The sequence below is a fragment of the Talpa occidentalis genome, unplaced genomic scaffold, assembly GCF_014898055.3.
Source record: "Talpa occidentalis isolate TD23 unplaced genomic scaffold, MPIMG_talOcc4v2.1 talOcc4.12, whole genome shotgun sequence".
Classification (NCBI taxonomy): Eukaryota; Metazoa; Chordata; class Mammalia; order Eulipotyphla; family Talpidae; genus Talpa; species Talpa occidentalis.
The window spans coordinates 31,983,000-31,997,459 of record NW_023601212.1 but is presented as its reverse complement, the minus strand read 5'-3'; the positions used below and the strand labels follow the sequence as shown (position 1 = coordinate 31,997,459).

At 44.2% G+C, this 14,460-nt stretch overlaps 1 protein-coding gene across 1 annotated transcript in view; it reads left to right on the top strand.

Annotated features, from left to right (window-relative positions):
- The window catches only part of NCAPD3 (non-SMC condensin II complex subunit D3), a 61,880-nt gene that overhangs the window by 45,144 nt on the left and 2,276 nt on the right, over positions 1-14,460 (top strand). Inside the window, exons 25-32 of the mRNA XM_037505652.2 lie at positions 5,257-5,394; positions 5,682-5,815; positions 6,047-6,246; positions 8,426-8,536; positions 10,552-10,734; positions 11,252-11,415; positions 11,654-11,793; positions 12,350-12,427. Coding sequence (XP_037361549.1) covers positions 5,257-5,394; positions 5,682-5,815; positions 6,047-6,246; positions 8,426-8,536; positions 10,552-10,734; positions 11,252-11,415; positions 11,654-11,793; positions 12,350-12,427 — 1,148 coding nt within the window. The remainder of the gene's footprint in view (positions 1-5,256; positions 5,395-5,681; positions 5,816-6,046; positions 6,247-8,425; positions 8,537-10,551; positions 10,735-11,251; positions 11,416-11,653; positions 11,794-12,349; positions 12,428-14,460) is intronic.

Genomic DNA, 14,460 nt, shown 5'->3' with positions numbered 1-14,460 from the left:
AATCACATGGTGTGAAATAGAGTATACAAATTAAAAGACTCCTTGGAAATGAATGTTTCTTGAGAATTAGGGAAGGGAATTACTTTGCCTCTTGTTAATTCCTATCCTTGTGTGCTTTCTTAAAGATTGATTGTTAGCGGTGGAGAATTGATCTGACAAAATTTGCTAACCTAGATTGCTGTATGAATAATTCTATCTAAAGCAAGCGTGCAGTTGGAAAATAGGATGTTGAATGCCATGGCAAAAGCCACGACAGTTAGGGAAAGGTCTTTATAGAGTTCATTAACTATAAATAGCTTATAATAATGGGTCCCTCTGGTTCTAAATATGGTCACCAATGATTTACTCTGAGTTCCATGGAAGAATTTCTATTCGGTTTCCTTTGGGTGTAATTTTCCAAGGAGGAACATGCTACATAATAAACTAGTAGAAGGTTAACGTTCTAATTAATACTGTCTAGAGCCAGAAGCAAAAGCGAAGACTATGACTTTTACTTTTTCTTCATTTATATAATTGGGAAAGGGACCAAGATAGCTATGCAGCACCCTCTTACCTTCCCACTGCTACCAAGAGCCTGATTCTCATGGCACTCCCTATGCCTCGGGCAGCCCAGGAGCAGGGTAATTAGAAGTGCTTAGCAGACTTGCCAACCAGTAATAATCCTGGGCAGTAAGGTTGGTTATTGAACCTACAGTTCCTACTCTCCACCCCCCACACCCCTCACTTTTGTGTTTCTCTACATGTCTGTGGTTTGAGTTTTTTTATGGTCTATCTTATTCATATTATAATATAAAAAGAACAATAGGTCTGTACATGTATGTTAAAAGAGCATTGATTTGCATGTAAGATAGGCACAGGACCTGTTATATAGGTGATCAGAACATGAATCAGAAAGAATTATTAAGTACAGATAAAGAGCTAATTTACACTAGAGTCAGACTGTCAGTACCTCATGTAGCATTTTAATCTTCTCCCTTCAAACTTACCATCTTACCTGTATTCTAGGTTAATTTAAACCATGCATGGTTCAAATGTGGGTCATGATTTTCAGCTTTGAAAAGCTGGTGACTTCTTTTGATAACTGGAGTTTAAATTAGTTTGTTCCCCTATTTTTAGGCCAAAGATCAAATCTGTCTGCTTCCATTAAATACATTAATTTTTCCATATGTATCTGCCAGGAGAGCTATTCCAAAGAAATTAGAGACTATTGAATACCTTTTTTTGTCCAGGTGGATTTCCTAAAGATTCTGGCATAAGCAAATGTGCATGACATTTTTTTTTTTTTCATCTTTTACCTTTATGTGTGTATGTGTATTTTTTTTTTTTCTTACATCATTCTTCCTTTTTATGCAATATATGCTTTCTCCTCTCAGGTGTAGTCCCTGTATAATTCCCACCACCAATTCACCCATGTACCATCACCATAGTCCCTGGTGCTCTTCCCACCCCTGTTTTGACCCCTCTCCCTTCCCTTCCCCTGCATAATGTCTCTGATTTATTGTTGCCTGCTAATTGTTAATTTATTACAATTTTTTTCCCCGATCCCTTATTTGCTTCCCCTACATTCCTCCTATAAGTGAAACCATCGGATATTTTTCCTTTTCCTTCTGGTTTATTTCACTGAGCATAATCCCTTCTAGCTCCATCCATGTTGCTGCAAATGGCATGACTTTATCTTTTTTGATTGCTGAGTAATATTCCATTGTGTATATATACCACATATTGTAAATAGTGCTGCAATAAATATAGGGGTGCAGGTATCCTTTTGAATTGATGTTTTTGTGTCCTTTGGGTAGATACCCAGGGGAGGGGAGTGGAATTGCTGGGTCATATGGAAAGCTCCATTTTTAGTAGTTCGAGGAACCTCCACACAGCTTTCCATAGTGGTTGGACCAGTTTGCATTCCTACCAGCAGTGTAGGAGAGTTCCTTTTTCTCCTCATCCTCACCAACATTCGTTGTTTCCTTTTTTGTTTTTTTACTATGAGCCATTCTCACTGGTGTAAGGTGGTGGTATTGTGGTTTTGACTTGCATTTCCCTGATTACAAGTGATACTGAACATTTTATCCTATACCTGTTGGTCATTTGCATTTCCTCTTGAACAAGTGTCTTTTTAGCTCTTCTGCCCATTTTTTGACTGGATTGTTTACTTTGTTTTTGTTGAGTCTCAGCTCTTTATAGATCTTTGTGATCAGTCCCTTATCAGTAGTATTGTGTGCAAAAAAAATTCTCCCAGTTAGTAGGGTGTCTCTTTGTTTTGGTTAGTGTCTCTTTTGCTGTATAGAAGCTTTTTAATTGGATGTAGTCCCAGCTGGTTATCTTTTCCTTCACTTTCTTTGCTTTGGGGATGTGTCTTTAAAGATGTTACTGAGATGTATGTCAGTGCATGACATTTTTTTAAAGATTTATTTATTTATGCATACAAGAACTGGGGTACAGGCCAGTGGTGTGGGGGGTGAGAGGATTCACGAGAAACAGAGTGGGGATCAACTGAAATACACTCCTGAGGGGAGAAGCGGGCAAGACAGGAGAGGTCTGCTGTACCATGTGGGTCACCTCCCTGACCGGGGATCGAACTCATGCTGCAGTGGCTGTGGATAGCTTCATAGTGCTGAGATTTAACCCCTTGAGCCATCAGGGAGGCCCAGTGCATGACATTTTTTTTTTTCAAAGATTTATGCATATAAGAACTGGGATACAGGCCAGAGGTGTGGGGGAGTAGTTAGAGGATTCACCAGAGACAGAGTGGGGAACAGAACAGACGGATCTACTGAAATACACTTCTGAGGGGGGCAGCGGGCAAGACAGGAGAGGTCTGCTTCACCATGTGGGTAGCTCCCTGGCTGGCTGGGGATCGAACTCGTGCTGCCGAGGCTGAGGATTGCTTCATAGTGCAGTGCTTAACCTCTTGCGCCACCAGGGAGGCCCCCATCACTTTTTTTTTTTTTAATTTATTTATTTTTTTTGTGGGACCCTCGCCGGAGTCTGGGGAACGAACCGGCGCTACAGAGGCTGCGGGCAGCCTCACAGCCCAGCACTGAACCGCTGCGCCACCAGGGGAGGCCCCATACCCATGACATTTTTTTTTTTTTAAATAATAAATTTTATTTTTATATTCCCCATACAATTGCAGCCCCCCCATTCTGACCCCAATCCCTCCCCTCCCGCCCCCGCCCCCCTAAAAGTGTCTCTGGTTCATAGTTTTTTGTTGATTTTGATTTTCACTTTCTTATAGTTATTCATTTTCCTGGTCCCTTATTTAAGTTTTCTAGATTCCTGCTATGAGTGAGACCATCCGGTATTTTTCTTTTTCTTTTTGGCTTATTTCGCTGAGCATGATCCCTTCCAGCGCCATCCGTTAATTGGTCATTGAAACTGCAAAGTTGTATGATACATTTCCCCTTTTGCCCACTAGGTGGTGCCCTTGTGATACAGTCTTGAGATGCTAGCCTGGTAACAATTGGATAGTTTTAGCTGAACCGGGCAAATGCTACAGAATGGCGGCAGGCAGGGGCCAGGGAAGTCCAACGCAAGAAAGTGAGTAAAGTGATGGACTATTGAGATGGAAAGGGAAGGAAAGACAGAAATGGCATAGTTTGGGAGAAAAAGAAGCAATTGAGGATCTAGAGGGCTTAGTGAAGTTGTGGAACAAGTGCAGTGGGGATGAGGGGGTCAAAAAGCTGGAAGGATAGGTGAGTGTGGTCATGAAGTGAATTATCTGACATCACAAGGTGTAGTGACATGGCCAGATGTGGCTGCAGAATGGCAACACGGATATGAGGGTCACTGGAGTTGATGAAGTCAGGAAAATAGAAAGTTAAGGCATTAAATGGGCTGATCGGTATGGATACTAAAGATAACTTGGAGAGATTCTTAGTCCATTCAGGCTGCTGTCCCAAAGCACCAGACTGGGGTGGGGTGGCTTAAAAACAAATTTATTTCTTACAGTGTGGAAGTCTGAGATCAAGGTGCCAGTATATCTGGGTTTTGGTGAAGACCTGCTCTTGTAGAACAGGTTTTCCATTGTACCTTCACCTGGTAGAAGGGACCAGGGAACTCTCTGGGGTCTCTTTTATAAGAGCACTAACCCTGTTTATGGGGACTCTGCCTGTATGACCTCATCATCTCCCAGATGCTCCACTTTCTATAGATGTCTCTTGGGGGTTATTTTTCCAATATAGGAATTGTTGGGGGTTCACATTCAGACCACAGCAGTGATGTTAGGATTGGGATTGGGAGAACTTGGAAGCAGTTTCCAAGCAGTGGAGGGCAAAATAGACAGATGGCAAGGAAACTTGCAAGAAAAGGCTGAGTATTGTCATATGAAGCAGATGGAGTAGTTTGTTTTTTTAACCAGTAGCCACCTCTTCTTTTCCCTTCCCCTAAATTGTCTTTTTCTAGAATTCATCTCTGGCAATATATTTTGTTTGTGTAACATCAGTCTGCCCACTAGAATACAAGCTTCCTGATAGGCAGAGTTTTGTCTTGTCTACTACTTTATCCCTAGTACCTGAAAAGCTTGAAGCCAAGTGGACACTGAGTGAACATTTGGTAAATGAATGATGAAAATACCGTAAGAAGGGAAATGTGGTCCTTGTACCCTGGCTGTGGTTTTTGAGAGCCTCCCCTTGAGCCAGCCTGAGGGATGATGCCCTGGGGGGAAGCCGCCTCTAGTTGATGAAGAAGAAGTACATAGTTGGACACATTGTGGAACCTGGAATACCGAATAAATGACAGACAGATTCAAGAGAAAAGGAGACCCAGAGAAAAGAGACATGGAACAATATGGGGGTGGGGTCTGGCTTTGGAGTGGTGGCTAAGGGTCACCGAATGTAGGAAACCACTTGCCTCAGGTTTCAGATAGAATCTGGCATCCTGGGGGGCTAAGCTCTGAGTCCTCAGTTGAGCTATACTGTGTTGTAGGCATGGTCAGGAGCCTGAGTACCTGAACAGGTTCTTGATTGAGCATTGGAAGTGTAGTTGAGTAATCACACCTTGTTAGAATTGGAGGGGGGAACCCAGGGAGGGATAGCCTTCTGCTAACTTGTATTCACAAAGGAGTCTGTTGAGCAAGGACAAGAGATGCTAAATTTGTAACTTGCTTGGATCTGAATGAAGCTATTTAATGGGGTAGCTTTAGATTCCCTTATCCTTGTTCACAGTTCCCTTCTGGATTGCAGAGTTCTTGGGATAGGTTTAGAGGCTAGCAGCAAATAGCAAATGGGTCTCTTTCTTTGGTTCATCCTTTTTCTGCAGTTTCGGGGAGTTCTGCCTGGCTCACCTGTTACTGAAGAGGAATCCCGTCATGTTCTTCCAGCACTTCATCGAGTGTATTTTCCACTTCAATAACTATGAGAAGCATGAGAAGTATAATAAATTTCCCCAATCGGAGAGGTCAGTGACACCCTCAAGAAAAGGCAGTGAGGGGGCAGGAAGGGGTCTCTGTCAGTGCCAGTGGTCAGCATGGCTGTGGTGCTGGCCTTCTCTTGACAGGACGGACGGCACAAGGAAATCCCCTCGTGTGAGTCGAGTCCTGAGGGAAATACCTGTGATGAGCATTGTTGTCCCGTCAGTGTACTTGTGCCTGGACAACTGTTCAGATTCTGTGAAATGCTATAAAAATTAAAGCCCTAGTCACCCTTGACAACGTGATGCACTGAAAATACCCTGTTCTGCCATAGAGAGAAGTGGCTATTTTCACTGAAGGGAAAGACAAACAAGGAAAAGCGAATGAAAATCTACAAGTTTCTTCTTGAGCACTTCACAGATGAACAGCGCTTCAATATCACTTCCAAAATCTGCCTTAGTATTTTGGGTAGGTCTGGTGTATTTGGGATGAAGTATGCATTTAAAAATGAATTGCTGTGTTACTAATGGCCCAACAGAGCTATAGCAAATGGGACTCTGATTCAATAGGAACACCCCTTTTTTCTTTCTTGGATTGTGTCCAGACTGACCCCCATGGTGCCCCAGACAGGCCCTCCTTGCGCTTCCCTCGGGGCTCTCGCCCTAGTGTTTCTCACCAGCTGGCTGTTTGTGCTCTCAGCATGCTTTGCCGATGGCATCCTGCCCCTGGATATGGAAGCCAGTGAGTTACTCTCAGATACATTCGAGATCCTCAGCTCAAAGGAGATCAAGCTCTTGGCGATGAGATCTAAACCAGATAAGGACCTCCTTATAGAAGAAGATGACATGGCCTTGGCAAATGTAGTCATGCAGGAAGCTCAGAAGAAGCTCATCTCACAGGTGAGTATCCTCTAAATGGGCCTGTCACTCCCCTTAGATACCAGCGGTCTTCCCAGGGTTCGACTTCGTTCTTTACCAGTAGCCTTACTTATCACCAGCTGGGAATTATTCTCAGTCCGTGGACTGAGCTTCTCTTGTGAGCCTGAGCCAATTCCACTTGCCTGCCTAGATGTGCCACAGGCATCTCAGGCTTACTCTTATTCATCCTTTGGGCTCTCTCTTCTCCCTTGATCTCTGTTACAGTGAAGGGAACCATTGTATGCCAAACCATTCTCTGTCCAAAATGCCTCGTTGAGAGTCTGGCATGCCAGGCATATGCTTTGTTGGGCCAGTGAGTGTGGAAACTGGGATTCAGATGACGTTAGGGGACAGCTTTGTTGCTGTATTATACCTGGCCTGGGTGGCTAATTTGTATTTGCTGCCTGGACCCTCCGGCTTCTGAGCCCAAAGATACAGGCTTTGATCCCATCCAGTTTGTCACCAGTGCATTTTATGTTGCAAATCCTTCCCTCTTATATTTCCACTGGTTCTGATTTATCTCATTCTGGGCCATTGCCAGCATTTTCTTCAGCACCCTCTCTGTATCGAATTTCTTATGTTGTAGGCCATGTACCATCTTGCTGCCCAAGCAGCCTTGTTAAATACAAATGCGATCGTTTTATCCCTCTGCCTAAATCAGCCTATGGTCAGGTTGACAGCAGGAAACTGGCAGTGAGGGACTGCGATGATGTCTGCATGTGGTGTTGGTCATTCACGTCCTATTGTCAACACTTACTGAGCTGTTCACTTCACATGGGTACATTTTATGGCACATAAGTAATACCTCACTAATACTATTAAAGTATTAGTGTTAATACTATTAAGGTATTAGTGTTAATACATATTACAAGTAGGTTGGTGACTTCCGGTCATCTTTTGAATAAAATCTCCATTCTTCAAGACCTGTAGACTCCTCCCTATGCTGTGCCTCTTCACCCCACCTTCCTTCTGTGCCTCTGTCAGACTGCTGTTCACTCCTCTCCTGCTTCTTTGCTGTTGCACATTGGGTCTTCTGTCTGCAGGGTCCCCATGCTCCCCTTCCACCACCTAATTCCTGCACAGCCTAAGTGTTATCTTTTTAAAGAAGCCCTCCTTGATGCACATCTTGTCCACCCCTTCCAGCGCAGCTCCCTGTGTGCCTGAGCTCTCTGCCACTGGTCATCTCAGCCACCTAGCATAACACACATTGCTAGAGAAGCGACTGAGGCAAGAGTTTGACTTCATTTCTCTGCCTCACAGCTTTCTGTCTGGTACAGAGGTGTTTGACATAGAGGTGTTGAAGAATGCATTTAAGCCACTTTTTAAGTCTGTGCCTGAACTTCCCATTTGCTCAGACTCATTTATTGAATTATTTCTCTAACAATTGCCCTCCTGTTTCAGGAACTGATAGGTTTTTTTGTTTGTTTGTTTTTTGTTTTAAGAAATGAGTTTACAGGCAAGAAGTGAGCATACTCATGGCTTTAAAGGAGAATAGAAAATATTTCTTTATATTCCAGAGGATAAACCTTGTATGTGTGGACTTCTGTAATGAATTACTTTTAATTCTAAAATATTTATTACAAAACATTTGTGGTTAGTGATCACTTATGGAAGAGAACTTGAAGACTTGGTGACATCAGATGCTATATAAGTAAATATACAGCACTTTTCTAAATTTGTGAAGTCATACACACAAAGAGAAAACTATCTACATGATCATCACCTTCAACCATAGTCATTTCACCAACAGGAACACAAAATATCTCTGGGTAGCCAGAATGGAGACCAATTTCATTCCACATGGAACATTTTGAAAGGAGAGACGAAATGTGGAGCCAAGGGTCTGTGATATGTTTGTGTGAGTTCTGAAGCTTTCTATCAAGTTACTCAATGTTTTTCTAATTCCTTTCCCTTGTTTAGAAAGTAAAAATAGTGTTTCTCATGTTACTACTTTACAAAGCCTTCGAGTATCTTGAGGTAATGCTTATAAAATCTTCAAGACAAAGGTGATAGGGTCCTCTACAATTCCTAGTATCAAGTCAAAAATCAAAATAACCAGCATCTTCTAGATTGACAACACTACAAGAGCTAGGTCAAGGACAAATCTTTGTCTCTTAGAACTTGATACATCTAAAACATGCCTTTGTTTGTGTTACTACAGGTTCAGAAGAGGAATTTCATAGAAAATATTATTCCAATTATCATCTCCCTGAAGACTGTGCTAGAGAAGAATAAGGCCCCAGCTTTGCGGGAGCTCATGAACTATCTCAGGGTAAAAGATCACCTTGTACTTTGGGGTTGGTAGCTCCTCCCCCAGCTCATGACTCAGTTTTGATGGTGCAGTTAGCAGTCAGTGAATGACCAGAACTCAAAGTGCTACACATTGTAGCATTTCATTTTTTTTTTTCCCATGGTCCCAGCCAGCCAGCTTGACTGCTGAGAGGACTTAATGTGACCACAGGCCAAAGCTGACCTCCACCTTATCCATGCAGTTTAAGTCTGTGAAGAGCTGAGTCTCTATGCTGAGCCTGTGCATCCTGGATGCCAGTTAGATTCAATTTTGAACTTTTCAGTTGAGGTCAAGGACAAAGTCATCACCTTACTTCATTCTGATGAGGGAGAAGGTGAAGGTTGGCCATCATGTTTAATGGGGGGATGTTCACCTCTGATTTGCAAGGTCAGGATGAACTGTCCTGTAGTAGCAGGCCTGGGGAAACCTCCAGTGAGGCCACGAGTGTCAGCCAGGCCCCGTATACTTGCAGTTCAGATAGGCAGGGCCTCATGCTTCTCTGGCAATAGCTTTCAGAAATAAAATGCAATATTTTTTCTTTTCTCATTTTACATTTTCTTCCTCAAAAAATGCTAAGAATTTTTTTTTTTCCCCAAAAAGGACTACAACAAAACTGCATTGAATGTAATTTTTCAAGGACTATTTTCTAAGGACATTAAGGTGGGAAAGATAGGCTTATTGTATGGGGGAAAATGATAAAATCCATTTATTCTTATATTGCCCTGTCTGAAACCTCAGGAAGGAAAGAAAAGGGCTTAGTTCCTATATAGACTACTTAAACTTTTTTTTTTTAAGATTTATTTATTTATGTATACAAGAGCTGGGGTGTTCGCCAGAGGGATGGGGGAGGTGAGAGGATTCACCAGAGACAGAGTGGGGAACAAAACCGGCAGATTGACTGAAATACACTGCTGAGGGGAGCAGCGGGCGAGTCAGGAGAGGTCTGCTGCACCATGTGGGTAGCTCCCTGGCCATGGGTCGAACTCATGCTGCAGTGACTGCTGATAGCTTCACAGTGCTGTGACTTAACCCCTTGCGCCACCAGGGAGGCCCTGGACTACTTAACAAAAATCGGTCTGTCTCCTGTTTCTGATCACATGTATCCAGAGGACAGTTACCTAGTTGTTTTTGTGAGCAGCATCGCTCTCTTCATTGGATGCCTCCTGTGAAAGAGCTCCAGCAAAGCTCTCCTTTGGCTGGGGGCATCCACTCTTGAGTGACAGCTGACCTTCTTTCCCTTTGGTGGAACATCCCTGTAGTCAGGGTTGTGGTATCTTTTTCTCCCTCATACCAGGGGGTAAAATGATATCCTTCTCTTAGCAGAGAGGTTTGCCTCTTACCCTAGATGACAAAAGGTTTTCTCTCCTCTTCCAAAGAGCACACATGGATGTCCTTAGAGCCAAAGTCTGTGTGAGTCTCGGCTCATCTCAGACTGCACTATTTTCTGTCACTGGCCCAGGGCCCTGTCTGAGCCCAAACCACCATGAGTTACTCACCTAATCTCTGACTTGAATTCCTAAGGGACCCACCAGAGTGACACTACAAGATCCTTTGAACTGGGCCAGAGCTGGGCCAGATCACCCAGCCACATCACTGTCCCCATCCCAGTCCCGGGAATGGGGAGGGAGCAGCTACGGTGGTACTTCTGTGCCCTGTTCCAAGTTCTGCCTTAGGCTAAGATGGAGTCATCCTATATCCTTTCTCCCATCAGGAACCTAGAAAATTGCCCTTTAACTGGCAGAGAGTCAGCAAACTTCCTGAGGGATGAGAATTATTAGTGACTGTCACATCACGCTCTGTGTGTGTGTGTGTGGTCAACATAGTGCAGTTGGGCTTCCCTGAGAAAATACCATGATGTTAATTAATCTATTGGTTGATGTCAAAAAAGTAGTCTGCTGTCAGCAAAATGGATCTTTCTCTTCCTATTATTTATCAAGTCAGTGGGAGAGCTTATTTATCCAGGAGAACATTAAAGGATGCCTCTGGCTCTGTTTTAGGAGGTGATGCAGGATTACCGAGATGAAGTCAAGGATTTCTTTGCAGTTGACAAACAGCTGGCATCGGAGCTTGAGTACGACATGAAGAAATACAATGAACAGCTCGCCCAGGAGCAAGAGCTGGCGAAACAAGCAGATGTGAGCAGGATGGCCGCAGGCACCAACGGGGCCCAGATGGTACAGGTAGACCAGCCTGACCTCCTTCCTCACAATGCACGTGTAACCAGAGGTTGGTCTGAGGTAGACCTTGGGATCGCTGCTAATGGGCCACTGTGTATTCCTCCCCCTGAGGGTCATGGCCCATAAACCCGTCTGGAAAGTGCTTGCCATAATTGAGGGAAGCGTGTGAGTGCCAGGAAGTCCACTGGATTAGCTGATCTTTGATTATAGTGGTTACAGACAACTTCATCTCCCTGGAGGGCGCCTTGTTTATTTGCAGTCTTCCACCCAGCATGCCTCTCTAGAACACATCACTTGGGGGTGTTTCTAGGTGAGCTGTTGTTCACTTTTCAGATCCCAGTGTGCTCACTTCCCTGAGAAATCCTGACAGATCAGCTACATTAAAAATGAGGACAAACTCACTGCTTTTTTTCCTTTAATGATCCAGCATCTGCGTATGGCAGCCTGCTACCAGTGCTGTTTCTGAAGAGAAAGTTCTACTTTTTATTGTTAGAAGGTAATACTCTACCTTCTGTGACAGGGTGCTCCAGGCTTAGAAATAATACCAGCTACTGGCCACGAAAACCCCACGGTGCCTCTTGCCGGGAGAATGCCCTCAACACCCAGGTCCAGCACCAGCCAAGCACCCCCTGTGCCGCCTGCACTTGAGACTGGCCCAATGAAGAGGTTACTGCCCCAAGCCAGGTATGGAGCCACTGACTCAGGAACAGGCTCACCCTCCCACCGTGTGCTCAAAGGTGTCTGCACCATTCCCAGTGGGTGTTTTCAATATGTTCCCCTGTGTGGGCACCGATACCTCCCTCCAGGCTCCTCTCCATTAGAACTGACTCAAGTTTGCTGAGGGATACACTTGAAAGAAAGTGGCTTGTCCTTTCAGTGTTTCACTTCCTTGCTTTCTGTATGTCTGGCCTGTTCTCCTCAGACCCATGTCCCTGAGTACCATAGCCATCCTGAATTCTGTGAAGAAAGCCGTGGAGTCGAAAAGCAGGCATCAGAGTCGGAGCTTAGGAGTGTTGCCTTTCACTTTAAATTCTGGAAGCCTGGACAAAGCGAGCAATCGGGGTAGGTCTCACGAAAGCTCCAAGAGGCTAATGGGACTGCACAGTTCTCTGTCTCATACACAGTAAGGTGTACAGGTCAGAACACAGAACATGCTCCCTCGTTCCTTCACACGTTTCGATTTTCTTTAAAACAAATTAACATTAATTGGGGGCTTTCAATTATAGGTTACACAGATAATGCGTATTTATGATAAACAATTTGGAAAATAAAGTGAAATAGAAAACTCAAAGCAGTGAAGTTACTCTTCCAGTCTTATTCCTCACACGTTTGGCTTTATTCACAAAATTGTGATCTTAGTGTGCATTGTTTTATAATCTACTTCTCACCCACAATTACCGTAATACATTATGAAGGTTTTTCAATGAAATTTTCTTCCAAAACATTTCTGCGAGTGGCTTTTAGAATGTCTAGCTTGCAGAAGTACCTTAATGTATTGCTGCTCTAATATGTAGGTGTTTTTCAATTTTTTTAATAATTGTCATTTATTTGTTTCTTTCTGAATTACTTCTTTATGAGAACACTTGATTGGGGTATTAACTTTCCCATTCTATCCTAGCATCTTCGTACAGCTTAGAGCAAGAGTCCAATGGAGCAACTGACCACGTGGCCAAACGGGCCATCAGCACTCCTGAGAGTAAGTAAGGATAAGAGGGACAAGTGTCTGCTGCATTTACTGGAGGGAAGTTCTTTGACTGGGTAAGAGCTGTGGTGGTGCTCAACAGTGTCCCAGTGCGTTTTCTCAGACTGAACAAACTTAGTAACTACAGTGACCCGAGTGATTGACCACCAGCTGGATGTAAACTCACAGCTGCCCTGTGGGCGTCCTTATTTGGTAGGTGAGGAAGCACATCACAGAGCCGCAGGTAGCTTCTAGGCAGTGCTGTTCCTGCCATTCTAGACTCTTGAGCACCTCTGCCCACCCTCCAGATTGCCCTTGTGCTCAGCCAGCGCTCAGGTTATCAGCGCTGCAGACGCCTTATACGTTGTGACGTTCAACCCCAAACACACTGGCCTGTGGAGGGTTGCACCATGCTGAGGTCCTGTGTCTGCTCATGCCTGTTGTGTGACTTTTTCCTAATTTCCTACTCCTTCCTTTGATTTCAAAAGAGAAGTGCGTTAGGAATAACTTCGCCCGTTACTTTGTTTCAGTTTATTTTCTCAAACTCAGTCATCATTGTTTTGAGGAATTGTACTATGAAGACATTTTACTGCCCAGTATCTGCAGTGTGGTTTGCAGAGTCCCCCCCAGCATGTCTCTGCACGTGCTCGGTGCTGACCACCGTCACCTTCCTGAGCACCCAATACAGGTCCTCTCTCACCCCGCACAGCCCCGGGCTGTCAGGGGTCACTTCCTTCCTGCAGCCTGTGGGGACAGACCCTCCCTGGCGCACCACCCTCTCAACAGCACTCACTTCAGAATAACTCACTGTCCCTACTTCATTCATAAGCTGTTTTGCCCTTTCTAGGTTTTCTGATTTCTAATTTCTGTATTCCTTCCACTGCCTTGTCTCAGCACTAACCTCGGGCCTTGCAGTTAGATGAGAACAGTCTCCTTCATATGGGGCGGGCAGCAGAGTGTCACCCTGCACTCTGGCAGTACCAGCTTACCAGGCACGCACTGTGTTCTAGCTCCTTTGGCAGTTCTGTTCCCTGTGAGATCTTAGAATATGTACCGGAGCATAGGTTGTTTTATCCAAGTTTCCCTTTTAAGGGAAGTGAGTGGATGAACACAACTCCTCCCTCACTTCTCCCAGAGGACAGCTGAATTCTGACCTATTGCCATTAAAAGCAGTAGATAATTTGGGGTTTCTGGTGATAGAACAGGTGTAATATTATGTATGTAAAAAAATTCAACTTCTCAAACAGAAGTTTTCTGAGTTCCATGTTCATGGCTTGGGGGCACCACAGAGTTAGGTACCTCATGTGAAGAAATGGGGAGGATGCCTCTTATGTGTTTCGTGTGTCCTCTTGAGCCTGGTTGGCTTCCCAGCAGCATGCGCTCCCCAGTGGTGAGGCCTGGCCCCCTACACTGACGCTGCCTGAGTCTGCATGTGTGAAGCCGTCTTTGCACTGATAAGACTCCATGTGTCCACTGATCAAGAGTCCTTTTCTTTCTGTAGGCTTTTGAATGTAAAATTCCCCGGGGCACTCTCATTCTGAACCAAGAGGAAGTACTTGAGGAAGGGTCACCTGTTAGCTGTGCTTCTGGGGGAATTATTAGAGAATTTAAAAACACTCAGTTCTGTTTTCTTTGTGATTTATGTGATTTTTTCCTTTGTGATTTTTTTCTTTGTGTCGACATTCTGTTGACAATGCTGTGTTTAGGTAGGTGACTGTTGGGAAATGGTCTCAATTCTATGAAGCCAGTAAGAAAAATGCCCCATTCTTTGGGCACCCCAGTGATACTGAGCATGAACAGAGTGGTTTTGCTAAATGGAAATAAGTTCTTTTCAGAGCTAGATTTTAACTTAGTCTATAAGCAGATCCTTTTTACTGTGGTAATGCAAGCAGCAAAGATGCATCAGCCTTTCGCTCTTAAGTGCTCGGGAACTTCTGTGAAGGTTGGAGACATTGCACAGGCTTCCAGACAGAAAAAGGAATGTGTAAAGCCAGGGAATTTCACTGTTGTCCCAAGGAGACCTTCCAGAAAGCAGGGCTAAGCTGAAC